Source organism: Cherax quadricarinatus, chromosome 84 (assembly GCF_038502225.1).
Source record: "Cherax quadricarinatus isolate ZL_2023a chromosome 84, ASM3850222v1, whole genome shotgun sequence".
Classification (NCBI taxonomy): Eukaryota; Metazoa; Arthropoda; class Malacostraca; order Decapoda; family Parastacidae; genus Cherax; species Cherax quadricarinatus.
In genome coordinates this window covers 2,105,636-2,127,663 of record NC_091375.1, presented here as the reverse complement: position 1 = coordinate 2,127,663, position 22,028 = coordinate 2,105,636, and the positions used below count along the sequence as shown (strand labels likewise).

Sequence of the window (22,028 nt, the reverse complement as noted above, 5' to 3'; positions counted from 1 at the left end):
CTTATTACCTTTGTAAAATAAGAAAATAAGAAAAAGTTTTGGAGTGAGATTAACAAGTTAAGAGAGCCTAGAGAACAAATGGATTTGTCAGTTAAAAATAGGAGAGGAGAGTTATTAAATGGAGAGTTAGAGGTATTAGGAAGATGGAGGGAATATTTTGAGGAATTGTTAAATGTTGATGAAGATAGGGAAGCTGTGATTTCGTGTATAGGGCAAGGAGGAATAACATCTTGTAGGAGTGAGGAAGAGCCAGTTGTGAGTGTGGGGGAAGTTCGTGAGGCAGTAGGTAAAATGAAAGGGGGTAAGGCAGCCGGGATTGATGGGATAAAGATAGAAATGTTAAAAGCAGGTGGGGATATAGTTTTGGAGTGGTTGGTGCAATTATTTAATAAATGTATGGAAGAGGGTAAGGTACCTAGGGATTGGCAGAGAGCATGCATAGTTCCTTTGTATAAAGGCAAAGGGGATAAAAGAGAGTGCAAAAATTATAGGGGGATAAGTCTGTTAAGTATACCTGGTAAAGTGTATGGTAGAGTTATAATTGAAAGAATTAAGAGTAAGACGGAGAATAGGATAGCAGATGAACAAGGAGGCTTTAGGAAAGGTAGGGGTGTGTGGACCAGGTGTTTACAGTGAAACATATAAGTGAACAGTATTTAGATAAGGCTAAAGAGGTCTTTGTGGCATTTATGGATTTGGAAAAGGCGTATGACAGGGTGGATAGGGGGGCAATGTGGCAGATGTTGCAGGTGTATGGTGTAGGAGGTAGGTTACTGAAAGCAGTGAAGAGTTTTTACGAGGATAGTGAGGCTCAAGTTAGAGTATGTAGGAAAGAGGGAAATTTTTTCCCAGTAAAAGTAGGCCTTAGACAAGGATGTGTGATGTCATCGTGGTTGTTTAATATATTTATAGATGGGGTTGTAAGAGAAGTAAATGCGAGGGTCTTGGCAAGAGGCGTGGAGTTAAAAGATAAAGAATCACACACAAAGTGGGAGTTGTCACAGCTGCTCTTTGCTGATGACACTGTGCTCTTGGGAGATTCTGAAGAGAAGTTGCAGAGATTGGTGGATGAATTTGGTAGGGAGTGCAAAAGAAGAAAATTAAAGGTGAATACAGGAAAGAGTAAGGTTATGAGGATAACAAAAAGATTAGGTGATGAAAGATTGGATATCAGATTGGAGGGAGAGAGTATGGAGGAGGTGAACGTATTCAGATATTTGGGAGTGGACGTGTCAGCGGATGGGTCTATGAAAGATGAGGTGAATCATAGAATTGATGAGGGAAAAAGAGTGAGTGGTGCACTTAGGAGTCTGTGGAGATAAAGAACTTTGTCCTTGGAGGCAAAGAGGGGAATGTATGAGAGTATAGTTTTACCAACGCTCTTATATGGGTGTGAAGCGTGGGTGATGAATGTTGCAGCGAGGAGAAGGCTGGAGGCAGTGGAGATGTCATGTCTGAGAGCAATGTGTGGTGTGAATATAATGCAGAGAATTCGTAGTTTGGAAGTTAGGAGGAGGTGCGGGATTACCAAAACTGTTGTCCAGAGGGCTGAGGAAGGGTTGTTGAGGTGGTTCGGACATGTAGAGAGAATGGAGCGAAACAGAATGACTTCAAGAGTGTATCAGTCTGTAGTGGAAGGAAGGCGGGGTAGGGGTCGGCCTAGGAAAGGTTGGAGGGAGGGGGTAAAGGAGGTTTTGTGTGCGAGGGGCTTGGACTTCCAGCAGGCATGCGTGAGCGTGTTTGATAGGAGTGAATGGAGACAAATGGTTTTTAATACTTGACGTGCTGTTGGAGTGTGAGCAAAGTAACATTTATGAAGGGATTCAGGGAAACCGGCAGGCCGGACTTGAGTCCTGGAGATGGGAAGTACAGTGCCTGCACTCTGAAGGAGGGGAGTTAATGTTGCAGTTTAAAAACTGTAGTGTAAAGCACCCTTCTGGCAAGACAGTGATGGAGTGAATGATGGTGAAAGTTTTTCTTTTTCGGGCCACCCTGCCTTGGTGGGAATCGGCCAGTGTGATAATAAAAAAAAATATTATTTATGTATATATATATATATATATATATATATATATATATATATATATATATATATATATATATATATATATATATATATATATATATATGATTTATTTGTTTATTTATTTATTTATTTTGTGACTTGTAAATAAATAATTTGACCCATGGAGTGGAGGCGGCCATCATGGCGAAGTTGACCGAGACAGAGGTCCCTCACAATGTTTGCTAATAGGCGCTAATATTTGCTGGTGGGCGCTTATCAGCGACACTTGGAGTTGAAGTATGGAAGGTACATCAGAAGACCTACAGTTGTGGAAACACAAGGTAAGAATAACTAGTGAGCGTCATGGGTGATACAGAGCCTCAACTCTTGCCTTGTACCCGGCGAGAGTGGCGTCGCCGCCGCCAGTCATGGCCAGAGTAATGCACATAAATATTATACAGTACAATACAATTTTGTTTAGCAAGTTTATTTAGGTACAGATATGCATAAATACAGTTATACAGATTATCATACATCGTAATATACGTGTAAATTACTTAGGATAAACCCCAAGAAGTCAGTGACTTATTTCCATTGAGATCCTTGTAATGTCTTATTTAAATTTTATTACAACATGACATTGTTTATACAGACATGTGTAACACTTGAGACTTATTTAAGTAAATAATCCCTCGTGGGAAGTTCTTTGATGCTGGTGGGGCTCTTGATGTACGAAATTTTAAGTTATTCTCCACTTGGCCCCTGAAGGGCTCTTGATCCAGGGATGCTGTATAGTCCTTGTGGCTTAGCGCTTTTTTTTATTATAATAATAATAATAATAATTGATCCAGGGAATTTAAATTGTTTCACTTGGCCACTGAAGGGAGGTTGTGATGCTGGTCAGTGGCTCTTGATGAAAAGAATTGAAATTCTCCTTCTCTTGGATCAAATCCGATTGCCTTCCCTGTGGGTTTAGCATTTCCCCAATAAATATAATCCTGCCACTTCCTTGGATCAAACATGTTTGCCTGTCATCCTCCAGACTCTTGGTTTATAGGCAAACTGCCAGTGACGTCACACCGCTCGCCCACAATTTTCTTATGTGCTATATGACCCTTGTGGGTCTAGCACTTAGTTTTCATTGTAATAATAATAATTACTGTAGTGTGCAGCCTTCAAGTAAGGTGTGCCTTGATACTGCAGGCTTTTGATTCAGGGAAGAGGAGATAATAGATCTGCAAGTGCTTAGACCTTTATTTATTTATTTATTTAGAAATTTTAGCATACATACAGAGGTACAAAAAAAATACAGGTAAGAGCAGCATGCCAAAGCCACTTACATGCATAGCATTACGGGCTGGCTTAAAATTAACTTAAGATTAACTAAGCAATGATGAAATCAGTGATAAAACATTATTGTAAACAGATAAAATAAAGTTAGATTGGGTCCTAGGTTTAACATTTGTGTGATATAATTGTGAGTAACATATAGGATATACAATTTATAAGGTTCAGTTATTCAGTATTTATTTGGTTTTGAGTGAGTAAATGATCTTTGAGAAGAGACTTGAATTTATAAACACAGTGATTCTTTTATATTCACAGGTAATGAATTCCAGATTTTAGGGCCTTTTATGTGCATTGAGTTTTTGCATAGTGTGAGATGGACACGAGGAACATTAAAGAGTGATCTGTGCCTTGTATTATGGTCATGTGTTCTGTTGAGGTTGGTAAGGAGATGTTTGAGGGGAGGATTTATGTCAGAGTTAAGTGTTCTATGTATGTAGTAGGTGCAGTAATAAGTATGGATGTTTTGTATTGTGAGTAGGTTTAGTGTATTGAATATTGGTGGAGTGTGCTGCCTGTAGTGGGAATTTATCATTCTGACTGCAGCCTTTTGTTGGGTGATTAATGGTCTGAGATAGTTTATTATTGTTGAGCCCCATGCACAAATTCCATAGGTGAGATAATGGGTTATCCTTGACATGTTAAGAGATTAAAATTAATTTGGATATTTAACCTTGGGAAGGGTTATCTAGCCAGGATAACTCAAAGCCAGTGCATCAATCGAAGACTGTCTGTCTTATTTCCATTGTGGTCCTTTAATCCTGTCACCTGGGATGCGACCCACACCAGTCGCCTAACACCCAGGTACCTACTTACAGCATGGGTGTCCTGTGGCTTGCTTGGTAATGCTCTTGTCTAACAGACTGAGTGTCAATGGTTCGATCTTCTGCATGGGTGGAAACGTTGGGCATATTTACTTACACTTGCTGTCCCTGTTCACCTAGAAGTAGGTATCTGGGTTTAGTTGACTGTTATGGGTTGCATCCTGGGGACAAGATTAAAGGACCACAGTGGTAATATGACACAGTCCTCAATGATGCACTGACTTTCTTGGGTTATCTTGGGTGGCTACTCCTCCCCTATGTTAAAGTCCCAAATAAATCTTATCTTAACATTCCCAGTGTCTCGGCGCCTCCGCTCCCCTCAAGGAAGGTTCCTTGATGTTGGTGAGGGGCTCTTGATTTAGGGAATTGGATCTGTGCTCCAGTTCCCCGAATTAAGCCTGAATGCCTTCCACATCCCCCCCCAGGCGCTGTATAATCCTCCGGGTTTAGCGCTTCCCCCTTGATTATAATAATAATCCACCTGTGCTGGTGATCAAACCATGGACATTGTGAGTGAGCTGTTCAATGATTAAAGTTTCACAAATCATACAGGAGACCTAAATAAAAACTCTCCCCCCCCCCATTATCCCCCACTTTTGAAGGGTCCTTAATGCCTGTAAGGACTTTAACATAGGGGAGGAGTAGCTAATCAGTATCATTGAGAATATGTGGTCCTTTAATCTTGTCCCCAGACTGGGCCGCGGGGGCGTTGACCCCCGAAACTCTCTCCAGGTAAACTCCAGGTAAAGAATTGTAATTGTGCTCCCTTTCCTTGGATCAAACTTGATTGTCTTGCATTTCTCCATTGCTGTGACCCCTATGAGTTTAGTGCTCCCAAAATTGTACCAGTAATGTGGAGATTACCCCGCCTTTTTACTTCTAAAAAATGTCTAAGTTTTTTTAATCTCTGGTTTTCCCAGTGTATACATAGTATGTGTAATAATATTTTTTGTATTTTTAAGTTAAGGTAGAGTTAAATTATTAGAGGAAGGAAGTTTATTTATGCCTCATACATAATTGGAAACTTATGCAGTTGTATGTAAATTATTTAGAATTTAACCAAGGATAACCCAATAAAGTCAGTGACTTTTCATTGAGGTCATGGGAATGACACATAATTCCCAGGAAATCTTTCATTAGCTGATAATTTGAATGTTTATTGATTTTGTAATTCATTGTTACCATATTCCTCCCCAAAATTATTGCAGTTGGATGAGATTGTGACTTTGTCAAGTCAGCTGCAACCTGGAGATCACAAAGTTGCAAAGAAATTTTGGTATGCAGCACTCAAGCAAATCCAGACTTTATGGAACAAGTCTTCACCAGTACAAATTTCTGAGGTGAGAATAAAACTAATACATGAGCTGTGTTTTTTGTGGAAATGGACATGTTTCCTTACACCTGCTGTCCTGTAGTTACCTAGGTATTAGCTAACTGGTGTGGATTGTATCCTTGGGGAAGAGGATTGAAGGACTCCAGTGAAAGTAAACCAGTCAGTTTATTAACATAGCTTTATTGAGTTATTTTCATCTGTGTAAGTAAATAAGTCTATTTAGGTACAGTTATCATACCTATTAACATGTGTAGATTACCTAGTCAGAGTGACTGTGTGTAGTCGCTAACCCGTCTCTTATTAGCAGCAATAATACCCAGAGCTGCAAATAAGGAGGATATATTGGCTGTGATTGCCTTACATAAGAGTGGCCATTATTTCTGTTCAACAGGACTGAAATTGCATTCAGTGCAGCATCTCGCCAAACATTTTCATGACCAGGGAGACATGTTCCAGTCCCTCTTTCCAAGACTGGTAGGCCTAAATTAAACTCCCCAGGGACTCTGAAAGTGATTGCTCATCAAGTAAGGCAAATCCTTACATCACAGCAAGGGAACTGAAAAACAATCCTTGGTTTTTGGAGCATGTGTCCCCCAGATGTCTTCAGAAGTCACTACATAAAGACATATGGTTGAAAAGCTTTTGTACCCATGGTAAACCTCTTGTCACGATGTGGCAAAAAGTGAAGAGAGTGAAGTTTTGCAAGACATACTGTGAGTGGGGTTTGGAGGAGTGGAAATAAGTCACTTTGTCTGACTTTTTCTGGGTTATGCCAGGTACTCTACACATATGTTAAACTATATATGATAATTCTACTTACGTGTATCTGTACCTAAATAAACTTATGAATCAACTTTTGCAGAGGTTGGTTGTGGTGGATGGATGGTGTACTGGGTACCTCATTCTGACCCACACCTCTCACAGTACACTGCCAAAACTGTGAAACAGCATGCATCCTTATGGTGTGAGAATGTTTCATTTATTATGGTGTTCAGTTAATAATATATTTCCCAACTGTCATGATGAATTGTGGATTATTTTACATATTTCTTCGAAAAAGTCAAAGTAACACTTTATGCAAGATGGTACTCCTTGCTACACCACTAAAACTGTTAAAAAGTTAACTGATTATGAAGTGCCCTATTTCAGTAGGCCAGGTAATAACCCAGACATAAACTCAATAGAATATTCATGGTCACTTGTGAAACATCACTTAAGGACTGTGACGAGTCATCCATCCCAAAGCTAGAAGTGGCTATGAAAGACATCTTGACACAACTCCTCAATTGTGACTAAACAGTTTCTCTGAATCACTTCGTGATTGTTAATTTTCTAACACTCCAAGAGCATGTCAAAGCATAAAAATCACTAGTCTCCATTCATACCTGTCTGACACACAAATCCTACTGGATGTTCAGCCCCTAACACTCAAAACCTCCTTTATCTCCTCCTTCCAGTGTTTCCTGGGATGAACTCCTTCTTTCCTTGATTTATATACCCTATTGTTAGCCATATTTTGCTCCATCCTCTCTAATTTTCTCAACTACTTAATAATCTCTCCTCTGCTCTATGGCTTATACCATTGATTATCCCATATGTATGGGTCAAAATCATTGAATACCTTGCAGATAAAATTCGTTATTATAGACATGAAAATATAAACAAACAAATTAATATAACTCTCATTGGGCAAAAACATGTTTACACTAGGCATAAGACCTCTGTTCCACTGTATGCCTAAAAGTTACCTAATGCTGTAGGTGGCTTTTATGCAGGACCAAACTTGATGGGAAGGATGAAAATTATGCTAAACATTTATAGTATTTAACTTTTAAACCTCTTCAAGGGGGGCTCCTTGGCGTGGTGAAGAGGCTCTTGGTCTGAGGAATTAGCCCTGTCGGTCTTCTTCCTCAGACCGAACCTAATTACCCCCCATTCTCCCCTCCCCTATCCCATCCTCCCCTTTTTCCATTCCTTCTCTTCCTCCTCACCCCTCCCTTTTGCCCTTCCTCTTCTTGGCCTTTGGGATTTCTCCCACAGGCGCGCTAGTTCCTAGGTAGGGGAAAGGACACCGGGGTCCATCCCATTCCGTTGAGGTTCTTGGCGGTGGCGTAGTTTGCCGTGGAATCTGGATTGCCTGGGGATGTCCCGATCCCTCTCCGGTATCCCGGAGTGGCTTTGGGTGTCTTTCGGGCGACGGGTGTATCTCTGGAAGCCACCTTTCGGATTCCGGGGGTGGTGGCCGAAGGAGGTATGCTTTGTGGCGGATATCCGGCCGCCCTCTCTTTTGTCCACCGAGGTAGCTCGGCAGATGTGAGGTTGCTATCCCGGATTGCTGGTTTACTGGCATGAAGGGTAGGGTATGGCACGGGTTCCATGCTGCATCTGCACTACTAGCGGTGCTGAGGTCCTCTTGGGCGCGGAGGGAGATTTCCGGCCCTTTCATTCCTCCTGGGAACTATTCCTCCCCGCTCCCCCCCCCCTTTTTATTCTTTTTTTTATTTTTATTTTCTTTTTTCTCTTGCTTTTTGTTTTTAAGAAAAAAAAAAAAAGTAACCTAACCATGGCAGCCCTAGTCCATGAACCCCCTACCCCCGGGCCCCTTCTTGATACCGCACCCCATTCTGACCCTGCCTTGTGTTTAGACCACTCTTCGGACACTCCTGATGCCCCTCTACCTCTTGCTGGTGCTGTTTCCTCACCCACTTCAGGTACCAGGGCTTCGACTGACTCCTTCGATTTGTCTGAACTCCACTCTCCTTTGACTATGCTTCCGGCTTCTCCCTCTACGGTACGGCAATTTTCGAATCGCCCGCCCATTTCACACCGGACCAACTCCGGTCCTACTCCTAAACACCAACGTCAATCTCCTGATGATGCTCTTTCGTTACCTTCCCATTTTACTCGGAAAAGACCGACACGTCAAGCACTCCCTCTCCACGCTCAGTTTCGGACCACACAATGGACTAAATTCTTTACTTTAAGACCGACTTCTTCTTCTGCCTACCTTTCTGACCATAGTATTGGCAAAGCGCTCCTGCGTCATGTTGGTAGAGATATTTCATTTCATGCTCTCAAGAGCGGTATGCGCATCGTCACTGTCCAGAATGCTACCCAAGCTCATGATCTTTCTCTCCTTTCGAATATCGATACTACTCCTATCACTATTGAAAAACATCTTTCTCTCAATTCTTGTAGTGGTACTGTCATTCTGCCCCATACCATAGTCCAACAGAATTTCCAGTCATGTGGCAATGACATTTTTGAACAGCTGGAACTCCAGGATCTCCCAATCCTCAAAGTAGACACTTATGTCCTTCCTGCCCGGGGGCGGAGACGTTACCCTTGCAATGTGGCTCGTTTAACTTTTGACAGCCGAGAACTCCCGTCCTCTGTATATGTCGCGGGACATCGGTTACAAGTTCGAAAGGTGATACCTACACCACAACAATGTAGAAATTGCTGGCGTTTTGGTCACCCAGCGAAATATTGCAGATCTATGGCCGAATGCCCAGTCTGTGGTGCCGACGACCATTCTAATACATCTTGCAGTCAACCTCCATCTTGCCTTAATTGTAATGAAGCTCACCCTTCGTACTCCTGCCGTTGCCAGGTCTACTTAAATGAACGTGAAATCCGTTGCCTCAAAGAGGCAGAAGGTCTCCCTTATGCTATGGCAGTTACTCATCTCCGCCTCCAAGGGAGACTACCCCGTGTTTCTTATTCTCGTGTTTCCAAACATCCCCCCACTTCTGGGGTCCCATCTTCTGCAGCCTCCTCTGTTATTACCCCTCCCATAGCCACTACGGCATCTAATCCTTTTGCTGTCCTTGGCTCTGACGTCCCGACTACAACTCAGTCTGTTCTCACATCTTCGCGTCCTTCCTCACAAGCCCCAGTATCGACAAGACCTCGTACGACACCTAATACCAATCACCCCTCTACTCAGAAGTCCAAAAAATCCACATTGCTCAAATCTTCTTTGCCCCTTCCTTCCCTTCTTCCACCTCCACACTTTACCTTTCCAGTCTCTGTACCTAGTTCTTCCCCTCTCTCTGGCTCTATTACAAGTGTGGAGATTCACCCTCCTCCTCGTACTATGCCTTCCACCCCCGTCCCCTCCCAAGTTTCTCCCTCTTCTGCCACCTCCCAGGTTTCTGCCTCTTCTGTCCCCCCCCCTCCCCACACTTCATCTCCAGTCCCTTACACTCTTCCCTCCCCCTCTACTTTGGTACAGTCCATTACTGTCCCAATCTTTACTCACCCTCCTCCTATCTCCAATATGGTCTCCCATACATCTTTGAATTCAGAAACACTTGAAGCCATTTCAGAATATATTGCAGAGACTAAACCTTCAATGGACACTGATTCACTTCCTGTTCCTTCTCTTCCCTCTCCTCCATCTTCACAACCCCATTCTTCGCAATGCTCCGTTCCTTCGCTACTTGAACGTCTTCCAATGCCACCACACGTTGACTTTTCTAACCCCTCTAGTCCGTAGGTGCCTTTACCTACGGATTCCTGGTATTTTCTTCATCGCCAATCATGGCCTATTTACAGTGGAATATCCGCGGCCTCAGGGGTAATCGGGGTGAGCTTCAGATGTTGCTTTCCAGGTTTTCCCCTGTTGGTGCTTGCTTACAAGAACCAAAATTACACTCGGCTGTTTTCCAACCTATCTCAGGCTATAATTTATTGTATTCTTCGGATCCTTTCTCAGATGGGACCTTTAATGAAAGTGCCCTTCTTCTACGCAATGATATTCCGTACTGTCAACTATTTGTCCATACCTCGCTGCATTACACTGCAGCCCGTATCCACTTGAATAAGTGGTTTACAATATGTTCTTTATATCTCTCTCCTTCTCGGGCATTTTCTATCCCAGACTTTGCCTTTCTTGTTTCATCCTTACCGCCACCACTTCTGTTACTTGGTGATTTTAATGCCCACCATTTCCTCTGGGGGGGGGGGGGTCTCATTGTGACTCACGTGGCATCCAGTTAGAGGCTTTTCTCGCCTCTCACCCCCTCCATGTTTTAAATACGGGTACTCCCACCCATTTTGATCCTCGTACTCATACTCTCTCTTGCATCGATCTATCAGTCTGCTCTTCCTCCACTGCACTAGACTTCACCTGGTCTGTTCTACCAGACTTACATGACAGCAATCATTTTCCGATCATTCTTACTTCTCCTTCCTATTCACCACCTTTCCGTAGCCCTCGCTGGCAATTTGATCGGGCAAATTGGGATCTTTACTCACACCTCACTGCTTTTAGTGAGGTTCCTTCTTCATCCTCCATTGATGAGCTCCTACACATCTTCTCGACATCAGTTTATACCGCAGCTTCTCATTCTATACCCCAAACCTCAGGCAGGCATTCTCAGAAGTGCGTGCCTTGGTGGTCTCCTGCTTGTGCTCGTGCAGTACGTTTGAAACGTGCTGCATGGGGCAGGTACCGGTACAATAGAACCGCTGAGAGACTTCTTGATTTTAAGCAGAAGCGTGCGATCGCTCGCCGTGTCATCCGTGAAGCTAAACGCACTTGTTGGCGAGACTGTTTCCACCATCACCTCTGCTTCTTCTATGAGTGCAGTCTGGAAAAAAGTGAGGAAATTGAGTGGTAAATACTCTACTGACCCGTCTCCTGTTCTGCGGGTCTTTGGTGTTGATGTAGCAAACCCTCTCGACGTTGCCATTGAACTTGGCACACATCTGGTCCGTATTTCCCGAGGGCTCCATCTATGCCCCTCGTTTCTTTCCTCAAAGTCTGCCAGAGAGTTAGTACCCTTGGACTTTTCTTCTCTCAGAGAAGAACAGTATAATGTGCCTTTTACACTTCAAGAACTGGAGGCAACGCTCTCAGCTTGCCGATCATCGGCAGCTGGGCCTGACGACATTCATATTCGTATGTTACAACATTTACATCGGTCAGCCCTTGTAGTCCTCTTACACCTCTTCAATCTTATTTGGGCACAAGGAGTTCTTCCCCAGCTGTGGAAATCTGCCATTGTTCTCCCTTTCCGCAAACCGGGTACTACAGGACATGATGCCTCCCACTATCGCCCCATCGCTCTTACTAGTGCAGTTTGCAAAGTGATGGAACGTCTCATAAATCGACGTTTAATGTGGTATTTAGAGACACACAACAGTCTCTCCGCTAGTCAATATGGCTTTCATAAGGGTCGTTCTACCATAGACCCCTTACTACGCTTGGATACGTATGTTCGTAATGCCTTTGCGAATAATCACTCAGTTATTGCCATATTTTTTGACCTTGAGAAGGCATATGACACAACTTGGAGGTATAATATTTTGGCCCAGGCCCATTCCTTAGGCCTCCGAGGCAATCTACCATCCTTCCTTAAGAACTTTTTAACTGACAGACATTTCCGTGTTCGAGTCAATAATGTTCTTTCCCCGGACTTCGTCCAAGCTGAAGGTGTCCCTCAGGGATGTGTTCTAAGCACAACACTTTTTCTCCTTGCTATAAATGATTTGGCCTCTGTTCTTCCACCCAATATTTGGTCATCACTCTATGTTGATGACTTCGCTATTGCTTGTGCAGGCGCTGACTGTCACCTTATTGCAGTTTCTCTCCAGCATGCGGTCGACCGTGTTTCCACTTGGGCCACCACGCATGGGTTTAAATTTTCAAGTACCAAAACTCACCAAATTACTTTCACTAGACGCTCTGTTATCTCCGATCATCCTTTGTATCTCTATGGCTCCCGTATCCCCGAACGTGATACAGTCAGGTTTCTAGGCCTTCTCTTTGACCGTCGGTTATCCTGGAAACCTCACATTACCTCTCTGAAGGCAACTTGTCACAGCCGGCTAAACCTTCTTAAAACCCTTGCTCATCTTTCCTGGGGAGCTGATCGTCGAACTCTGCTTCGCCTACATTCAGCCCTCGTTTTATCGAAACTCGATTATGGTGACCAGATTTATTCCGCGGCCTCTCCTGCTACTCTCTCTAGCCTTAACTCTATCCATCACCAAGGATTACGTTTGTGCCTTGGTGCTTTTCGCTCTTCCCCTGTTGAGAGCCTCTATACAGAAGCGAATGTTCCATCCTTGTCTGATCGCCGTGATGCCCATTGCCTTCGCTACTATGTACGCTCTCACGATCTACACAATCCTTCCATTTATAGAATGGTCACCGATATTAGTAGACATTCTTTATTCATTCGCCGCCCCTGTTTGCTCCGTCCCTTTTCTCTTCGCCTACATTCGCTCTTGTCTTCTCTTCAGTTACCACCTTTATATGTTCATGTAGCATCTCACTTTTCCCTATCCCCCTGGGAAGTTCCAGCTGTTCGGGTCTGTTCTTTCTCGCTCCCTTGCTCGAAAGCTCAACTGCCTACGGTGGCTTCCCGCTCTCTTTTTCTTGATCACTTCCACTCCCATTCTCATGCCACCGCTGTGTACACAGATGGCTCTAAGTCTTCAGACGGCGTCGGATTCGCAGCAGTGTTTCCGGACAGCGTCGTGCGGGGGCATTTACTATCTTCAGCTAGCATTTTTACTGCTGAACTGTATGCCATTCTTGCAGCACTTATTCGTATCGCATCTATGCCTGTGTCATCATTTGTAGTAGTCTCAGACTCCCTTAGTGCTCTACAGGCTATACGAAAATTTGATACATCTCATCCCCTAGTTCTCTGTATCCAACTTTGGCTACACCGTATCTCTACCAAACATAAAGATATTGTTTTTTGTTGGGTCCCTGGTCATGTCGACATACAGGGCAATGAACAGGCAGACACTGCTGCGCGGTCAGCAGTACATGACCTACCGATTTCCTATCGAGGTGTTCCATTTCTGGACTATTTTGCTGCAATAGCTACCCACCTTCGCACCCGTTGGCAACAACGTTGGTCAACTCTGCTCGGTAACAAACTTCATTCTATTAAACCGAGCATAGGTTACTGGCCGTCTTCTTGTCATCAGTGCCGAGGTTGGGAGACCACTCTCTCCCGCCTTCGCATTGGCCACACTCGTCTTACTCATGGGTATCTCATGGAGAGGCACCCTGTTCCTCTCTGTGAGCAGTGTCAAGTTCCAGTATCGATTAGCCACATTCTGTTAGACTGCCCTCTCTATCAACGAGCATGCAGAATTTACCTCCAACGTCGTCTTCGTTCTACTACTCTCTCTCTACCTTCCCTTCTTGCTGATGGACCCTCCTTTAATCCTGACTCTCTCATTGACTTCTTGACAACGACTGATTTACTCCACAAACTCTGATGATACTTTTCGCACTCCCCTCAGCCCTTTCTAGTTCAGTCTCTTGCTGCCCTTTACCCTTTCACCATCCACTACCCCGCTGTTATCCGTAACCTATTACTCATCCATCTCCCTTTTGCCACCTGATGCCCTCGCTTCCTTCCTGCCCTGCAGCGCTGTATAGTCCTTGTGGCTTAGCGCTTCTTTTTTATTATAATAATAATAATAATTAACTTTTAAAATTTATTCCGTAAAATAGTTATTGTTAGCCAGACCACTATAATTCTTTATACTTGAAAGTATGAGAGTTAGTGTAGAAATCTCATACAGTCCAAAGAACCAGATTTATGAATATGGTCATTCCTGGTACAGGTGGAAACATTGGGGCATGTTCCCTAAAGACACCTGCTGTCCCTGTTCACCTAGCAGTAAGTAGGTACCTGGGTGTTAGCCAACTGGTGTGGGTCACATCCTGGAGGACAATTAACCTAAGTTGCCTGAAATGTTCAGAATAACTAGGGACTTTCTATATAGTATGTCAATGATGTCAGCTAGGTCTGTGTAAGTTGTATCATGTATGTACTTGTAGAAATAAAGATTATTACGTTACTATTATTATTATCCGCAACAGAAAGATGGAGAGAATAGTTTGAGGAACTGTTTAATGCTGATGATGAAAGGGAGGTGAGTGCACATATATCACATATATTCTTCCTTGGCTTTATATATTGTATATTGTGTTTGGTAAATGATATTGTATATTGTGTATTACATGGGCAAGCAGGTCAGCTGATGTCTGTTATAGGAAGCAACTCTGACTTTAATCCATTGAGACAGTGTGAATATTTTTAATAATACTAATCTTTATTTCTACAAGTACATGATACAACTTACAGACCATAGCTGACATCAGTGACATACTGTATAGAAAGCCCCTGGTTATGCAGAGCATTTCGGGTAATTAGATTAATTTTGTCCCCAGGATGCAGCCCACACCAGTCGACTAACACCCAGGACCTACTTACTGCTAGGTGAACAAGGACAGCAGGTGTCTTAAAGAAACATGCCCCAATGTTTCCACCTGTACAGAGGATCGAACCACAGACCTCAGTGTGTGAACTGAGTGTGTTACCAACTAATAACCAGTCAAGAGCACAATCATTAACTTCCTGGCTGGCATAGCAGGTGTTGGCAGCACAGCTGCCAAGCAGTAAATGTTATTTAATAATTTTTTACTTGTAGCGTGGTGTAGATGGGCAACTTCCTGGAGATGAATCTTCAACTGAAAATACTACATGTCATCTGTTTACTGGTAAGTCTGAAAACAAGCAAATAATACAGTTGTCCCTTCAAATTTATGGAATTAGATTCCTAGCAGTCCTGTGAAATTAGATACTGCAATGCATAATTAGGTCTGCAATAAATTTTGTTACAAAATTAAGGTTATTTTGTATGTTTAAAGGACCATATATCTGTGATATATCACTATTCTGTTTAATATTGACATTTAGAAGGACAAAATAGAGAATAGAAATTTGAGCATGGAAAAGCTACTGAGCTCCAATAAACATTGCATAATTGAATTTATTAGGTAATTGCATGTCAGTAAAAACCCAGGATAGAGAAGCCTGTGAATTTGGAGGGACAAATGTATAAGTAAAAAATATTTATTCTACCATATAGTGGATCACTTTGACTCAAGAAATTGTAATAACACGATTGCCAACAAAGCACAGAACGGTTGGGGTTTGAACCCATGGCAGGCAAGTCCTAAAACTCTCAAGCTAGTGTGTTAACCACCTGGCCATGTTTTCAAACCCTATACTTATTCAGTGATTTGATTTCTTATGGGCCACTTAATTTTTTAACTAAATCAAAGCCAGTCATAGAATCTTTACAAAAATATTCTGTGCATTTCCTGGACTCAAGATGCCATTTAACCCTTAAACTGTCCAAATGTAGATCTACGTTTTTTCAACATTTGAAAGTATGTATGTAAAAAAAGTAGATCTTCTTTTCTTTTTTTACGTCTGAAAAAGTGTAAGAAAACTTTGATCTATTTTTTTTATTTGAAAATATGTAAAAAAACATAGATCTACTTTTGGAGCACTATGCATGTGAACATAGATCTGCTTGGACAGTTTAAGGGTTAAAGTTCAAGTTTTCTTGTGAAATTCCAGTATTAATGCTATTAAAGCCATATTTAAGAAAATAACAGCATAGGTTTCACCAAATCATATTAACGTGATTGCAAACAAATCACGGAATGGGTGAGGCTTTAACCCATTGAAAGTGTATTCAGCCTCACCCATTCCATGAGTTATAGTTCTCACTTCCCATGGGTGCAACCCCCACCCATTTCCTGATTGAACAGGAGCGGTATTTTATTTTCATTTTCCGTTACAGTATTAGCGTATTTTATTCACACTGCAGAATAAAGTGGTTAAATATACGTAGTTGCAATAGTTTCTTTACTTAACCCTTTGACTGTTGCGGCCGTATATATACGTCTTACGAGGTACTGTGTTTGACGTATATATACAGTGGACCCCCGGTTAACGATATTTTTTCACTCCAGAAGTATGTTCAGGTGCCAGTACTGACCGAATTTGTTCCCATAAGAAATATTGTGAAGTAGATTAGTCCATTTCAGACCCCCAAACATACACGTACAAACGCACTTACATAAATACACTTACATAATTGGTCGCATTCGGAGGTAATCGTTATGCGGGGGTCCACTGTACTCATAAATTCTAGCAGCTTCAAATCAAGCAGGAGAAAGCTGGTAGGCCCACATGTGAGAGAATGGGTCTGTGTGGTCAGTGTGCACCATATAAAAAAATCCTGGAGCACGCAGTGCGTAATGAGAAAAAAAAACTCCGACCGTTTTTTTTTTAATTAAAATGCCGACTTTGTGGTCTATTTTCGTATAGTATTTATGGTTGTATTCTCGTTTTCTTGGTCTCATTTGATGAAAAACATATTATAGAAATAGAGGTGATTTTTATTGATTTTACTATAAAAAGAACCTAGAAATGGAGCTCAAAGTAGGGGAAATGTTTGATTTTTGCCAATGTTCAAAAGTAAACTAAGGATGCCATTGTCCAATAAATGTCCAACTAGCCATTCTAATATGCAGTCATGAATGGGCTGATGTTATTTATACAATTATTACAGTATTGCAGTAGTCTGCATAATAGTAAGTCTTCTATTTTTTGTTTGAATAAAAATTCAAAATAGAAAGCAAGAGTAATATCAGAGGGGCCTGGAGACATGATTGATGAACAAAGAAAATGTTATTTTAGAGCCAGGAATGTCTGCATTGTTCATTCTGGACCTTATTTTGAAATTGTCATATTTTTTAGTTTTCGTGAAATTGGCCAAATTGCAAATTTCTGACCACATTATTAGGTAGTTGAAATCGGTAAATGGGCAGTTTCTTGTACTCAATCGATAGAAAAAATGGAGTTCTAAAGAAATAGCTATGCGTTTGGGCGACTGGAACAATAGAATTAGCCGAAAATAGGGCTCAAAGTTGGCAAAATCGCCGATTTGTAAACAGTGCCGAGGTCGCTAACTTCGCGAGAGCATAATTCCATCAGTTTTCCATCAAATTTCGTTTTTTTGGTGTCATTACAATCGGGAAAAGATTCTCTTATCATTTCATAAGAAAAAATAATTTTTTTTTTTTTAAATTTTGCGACACCAGGAGACACCTCAGGATTGAGGGTTGCGACAGTCAAAGGGTTAAGAACAGAAGCAAGAGGCATCTAACACTCATCAACTTACATAAAATTACTACTGTACTTTCAGCACTCAATTAAGATGAAAAGCCAGGCCCTACTAACCCTATGACACTCCTCATTCACCCTTTCCCACTTTGTTCCTTCCTACCACATAAGTAAAGCAAGCAAAGAGGTACAGCCAAATTGCTCTTGGAAAGGCCACAAAAACACACATAAATTATTTAAAAAATTACTGTACAAAACATACAGTAATCTGAAAATCCATAGGATGTACAGCAATTTAGGCAAAATTTAGACTATACTGTACATAAAATTTGCATAGTTTTATTTACTGTTTACTTTTTTCTACTACATGGTACAGTGGACCCCCGGTTAACAATATTTTTTCACTCCAGAAGTATGTTCAGGTGCCAGTACTGACCGAATTTGTTCCCATAAGGAATATTGTGAAGTAGATTAGTCCATTTCAGACCCCCAAACATACACGTACAAACGCACTTACATAAATACACTTACATAATTGGTCGCATTCGGAGGTGATCGTTATGCGGGGGTCCACTGTATTAATGAGAACTTAATAGATACAATGGAACCTCGGTACTCGCACAGCTCCCTACTCAAACAATTTGGTATTTGAACGCTTTGTTCGATACAAAAATTGCTCGGTAGTCGACCATTTGCTCGGCATTCGACCAAACAAACATGACCTGCCAGAACTTTGCCGTAAACTATTTCATGTTTCTTTGCATTTTTTTTATATTATTTGTATAAATAAGTCACTATGGGGTCTAAGAAGATTAGTGATAACAGCCAACAAAAGAGAAAATTGGTTTGGAAAAATTTGTTCGGTACTCAAACAGATCGGCACTCAAACAGCCTTCTGGTACAAATTAAGTTCGATTACCGAGGTTCCACTGTACAAGTTGATTCATAAAATAACAATATAAATAATATAATTGTTTATTTTTAACAGGGTGAGTTGTATTAGTTACTTAAATCTATTCACCACAGTTGCTATTATTGGCCACTTTCTTCTCCAATTAGTCTGTTATAAGTTCACTGAGATATACAGTATTTCTGCAAACATGGGTAACAAGACATAAATTATACAGTAGTATGTAAAATTATCAATACAACAGCTATGTCTGGAAGAAAATATTGTAGTGTATTATACAGTGTACATGGGAGCAGAAAGAAAAAAGCTGAAACAAGAAGTACAGGGATGAAATTAGATGAAACCGAGTAACTTTAAGGATTTGTTTGAAATATATTGCAATCAAGAATTGCATTAAGGTAAGGAGGTGCATTTTAACAGCACTGTGCATTCTATTCAATTTTGGATGTACTTTGTCAGTTGCGTTCACAAAAAATCACACTATACGTATAGAGGAGCTTTATAAGAGTTTACTGTAGTTCATTTTGGGCAAAACATTGATTACAATAAATTCTTGTCAGTGTGAAAGGTTTCTAATCACATTAACAAATACACGTATTATATATATTGGACTATATGTACGGTACATTTACTGTACCTGTACTGCTAATGCAATGGAGTTGGCATGCACATTAGATTTTCAAGAAGGAAATGTTCTTTTCATCAGAGGTAAACCTTTTTATTATCCTAGACTGGAAGAGGAACATTCAGCAACCCAAGATAGAGCTCCCAGTCATTAACAGGAAAATGAACAAAGAAGTAAAACATAATCATCGAAGGATGAGTAATGAAGAACATAGTGTGAAGAATGAGGTAAAGCAAGAACCAATTAATACTCAGGAATGGGAAAGCCAAGACAGGACTAAAAACAATGACCCTAATGAGGTACTGAATACATAGTTAAATCTTTTGATATGTATTAGATAAGGTTCAATATGTTGTGCTTATATACATAGCTTGGAGGTTAGGATGGTGGCCCAAGAAATTTAAAGTTGGGAATGTCTTTAAGCAAGGCTGATCATTTTAAACAAGTATTCTGATATTAACATATGTGGGAATAAGACACTCTGGGTATTTACCGAAGGAGGCATTTTTGCCACTGGTAGATTTTTTCAGTTCATAAGGATTGAAAAAGCCACCAGTGATAAAACAGCTCTTTCAGTGTCTTAATTGTGCATGACTGTTATTTCCATAAGGCTAACCATCTTATGTGTTGAAATTTACATATACATGCAATTAGTTACAGATAGACAATGTTGAAATAGTTACCATTTACACATCTTTATGTGTACATGTACAAAGGTGCACCTAATAGGCACCTTAGAACTGTGTCTAATCTGTGTATTAATATGTATACAGTTGACTCACATAACATGTCTACACAGTATGTTTTCAATAAAATACTAATGAAATATTGTTTTCCAACTCCACATTTGACTGGAAGACACCAATATAGTTTGTCAGAAATTGGAGAAAAAATAAGCATAAGCATGCCAAATACCATTAGAACATGCTGTTAGGTACAGTACAGGGTGGAACATAATGAAGAATGGCTCAGTTTGAAGCCAATGAAAACATGGAACACTGAAAAGAAGGTGCTGTATATGCAGGGGCCCTCCTGTATTTCCCCTCTGTGCCACAGTTAGCCCATGGGCAGGTCCATTGATTTCAGGGGAGGAGGCCTATTGTCACTTCATGATGTAAACAGACTCCTACACTCCCATTGCCTCTTGGACATGTACCATACTTTACTCAGTCATGCGTGATTAAAATGGTTTGGATTTTTTTTCATCATCCTATCTAGTCTCTGGATATATACACCATGACACCAAGGAGGACTACTATTGTTATTAAAGGTGCTAAGACAAATAAGTATGAAAGTTTGAACATTTTGAGGAGGCTTTAGATTAGCATAAACCTGGGTCACATGTGATGGCAACAGCTTGTGCTGCCTATGATGTCAACGAAGCAACAATTCATAGAGTTAGAATGAGGTGAAGGTAAGAGCTTGTGCAATGAGTAATCCTGATCATGAGTAATTTTACAGGTTTTTCCTCAATAGAAGGTTAGGTCCAGAAAAAAATGTGAATCTGGCAGGGATGATGGTAGGTCAGGGCTTTAAAGATACACAGGAAGAAGACATAAATGAAGTTACAAGATGATGAAGGAAAGGACTACTGAAGGAGCTCAGTTACCAGATGAAAGGAAGGCAGATAACTGAAGAGAATAAGGAAGATCCTGACCTCACATAGTTCAACTGAAGAGAATGAGGAAGAATCTGACCCTACAAAGTAGACACTTCAGGAGATACACAAGCTGCTGCATACTACTGGTGAAGCTGCAAACTTCTTTTTTTCCACCAAAAAGAACCCTAACACCTTTAGAAGCATTGTTATGAAGCACACCCTGGAGCAGGTGATTGTACAGTATCTGTAAAAAAGCTGTATGGTAAAACAGCTGAAAGGCATTACAGAATACCTGACAACTCTGGATCAACATCAACATGAGAACAGCAGTCATCCATCTCAGCCCAAAATTAATAACCATTCACCTCAGCTCAGGAACCACAACCATCCACCTCAGTTGAAGAACCACAACCGTCCACCTCAGCTCAAGAATCACACTGATCTACCTCAGCCCAACAAAAACAGCCATCCACCCTGGGGGATTACCAATAGACCCCTGGCTGTCTTCAAGAAGGCACTAGACAGACACCTAAAATCAGTACCTGACCTTCCAGGCTGTGGTTAGTAAGTCAGCTTGCGTGCAGCCAGCAGTAACAGTCTGGGGGATCAGACCCTGATTCCACCATGAGGCCTGGTCTCAGACTGGGCCGTGGGGGCGTTGACCCTCTCCAGGTAAACTCCAGGCCCAGTAGGGTGACATAAACCCTCTCCATGCATATCAATCACTAAAAATACTGTAAATCAGAATATAAAATAAGAAAAAAATATTTTACGTAATATCATATGGCTGTTTTGGAAACTGGAAGAATGTGACCCTTGTTTCCCATATGTTCTTCAATTCATGTAACAGATTTCACATTGAAATCTGTTTTCAGGAACATAACCATCATGTTATCTGAGAGTCTGTTGTACTTAAATTTCAACATACAACGTAGACAGATTTATGGAAACAGACATTTCCAACTTTTAATTTTTGGGGCTACCCTGTATATGTATGTATAAAAGATAACGTAATAACACGATAGCAAGCAAATCACAGAATGAATGAATCTTTTATTAAGCCGGCATGATCCAGTGGATGGCACACTGGTCTGAGAGTTTTAAGACTTGATTGCCACCTGTTAAAGCCCCCACCTGTTCTGCAATTTATGCAAGATAATCATAAAAACATAGAAAGAGGTGAAGTCAGTAAAAACATGGTCAGAAAGTCCCCCTGAGTACTTTTGACCAAATTATCATCATTGCTAATGACAATAGTTTGCCAAAAGTATTTAGAAATGTGTGTGTTTACTCACCTTTGTGTTTGTTTGGGGCCAATACTTAGCTCCTGGTCCCTCCTTGTAGGCCATCTTTATCGGCATTACTGACTTCTGGCCTCTTTTATATTTCATATTCATTCTAGAAGTTGTGTGTTGAGTTTG

General features: G+C 41.2%; 1 protein-coding gene across 4 annotated transcripts in view; it reads left to right on the top strand.

Annotated features, from left to right (window-relative positions):
- Positions 1 to 2,197: 2,197 nt before the first annotated feature.
- LOC128704434 (zinc finger protein 883) overlaps positions 2,198 to 22,028 on the top strand; it is a 73,834-nt gene continuing 54,003 nt past the window's right edge. For 2 of the 4 annotated variants that reach the window (XM_070102936.1, XM_070102934.1), the window contains exons 1-4: positions 2,198 to 2,346; positions 5,385 to 5,516; positions 14,981 to 15,050; positions 19,113 to 19,306. In XM_070102936.1, coding sequence (XP_069959037.1) covers positions 2,305 to 2,346; positions 5,385 to 5,516; positions 14,981 to 15,050; positions 19,113 to 19,306 — 438 coding nt within the window. In that variant the 5' untranslated portion in view covers positions 2,198 to 2,304. Of the gene's footprint in view, positions 2,347 to 2,397; positions 2,443 to 5,384; positions 5,517 to 14,980; positions 15,051 to 19,112; positions 19,307 to 22,028 lie in introns of those variants that run through there. The other 2 variants (XM_070102935.1, XM_070102937.1) reach the window with 2 other exon arrangements.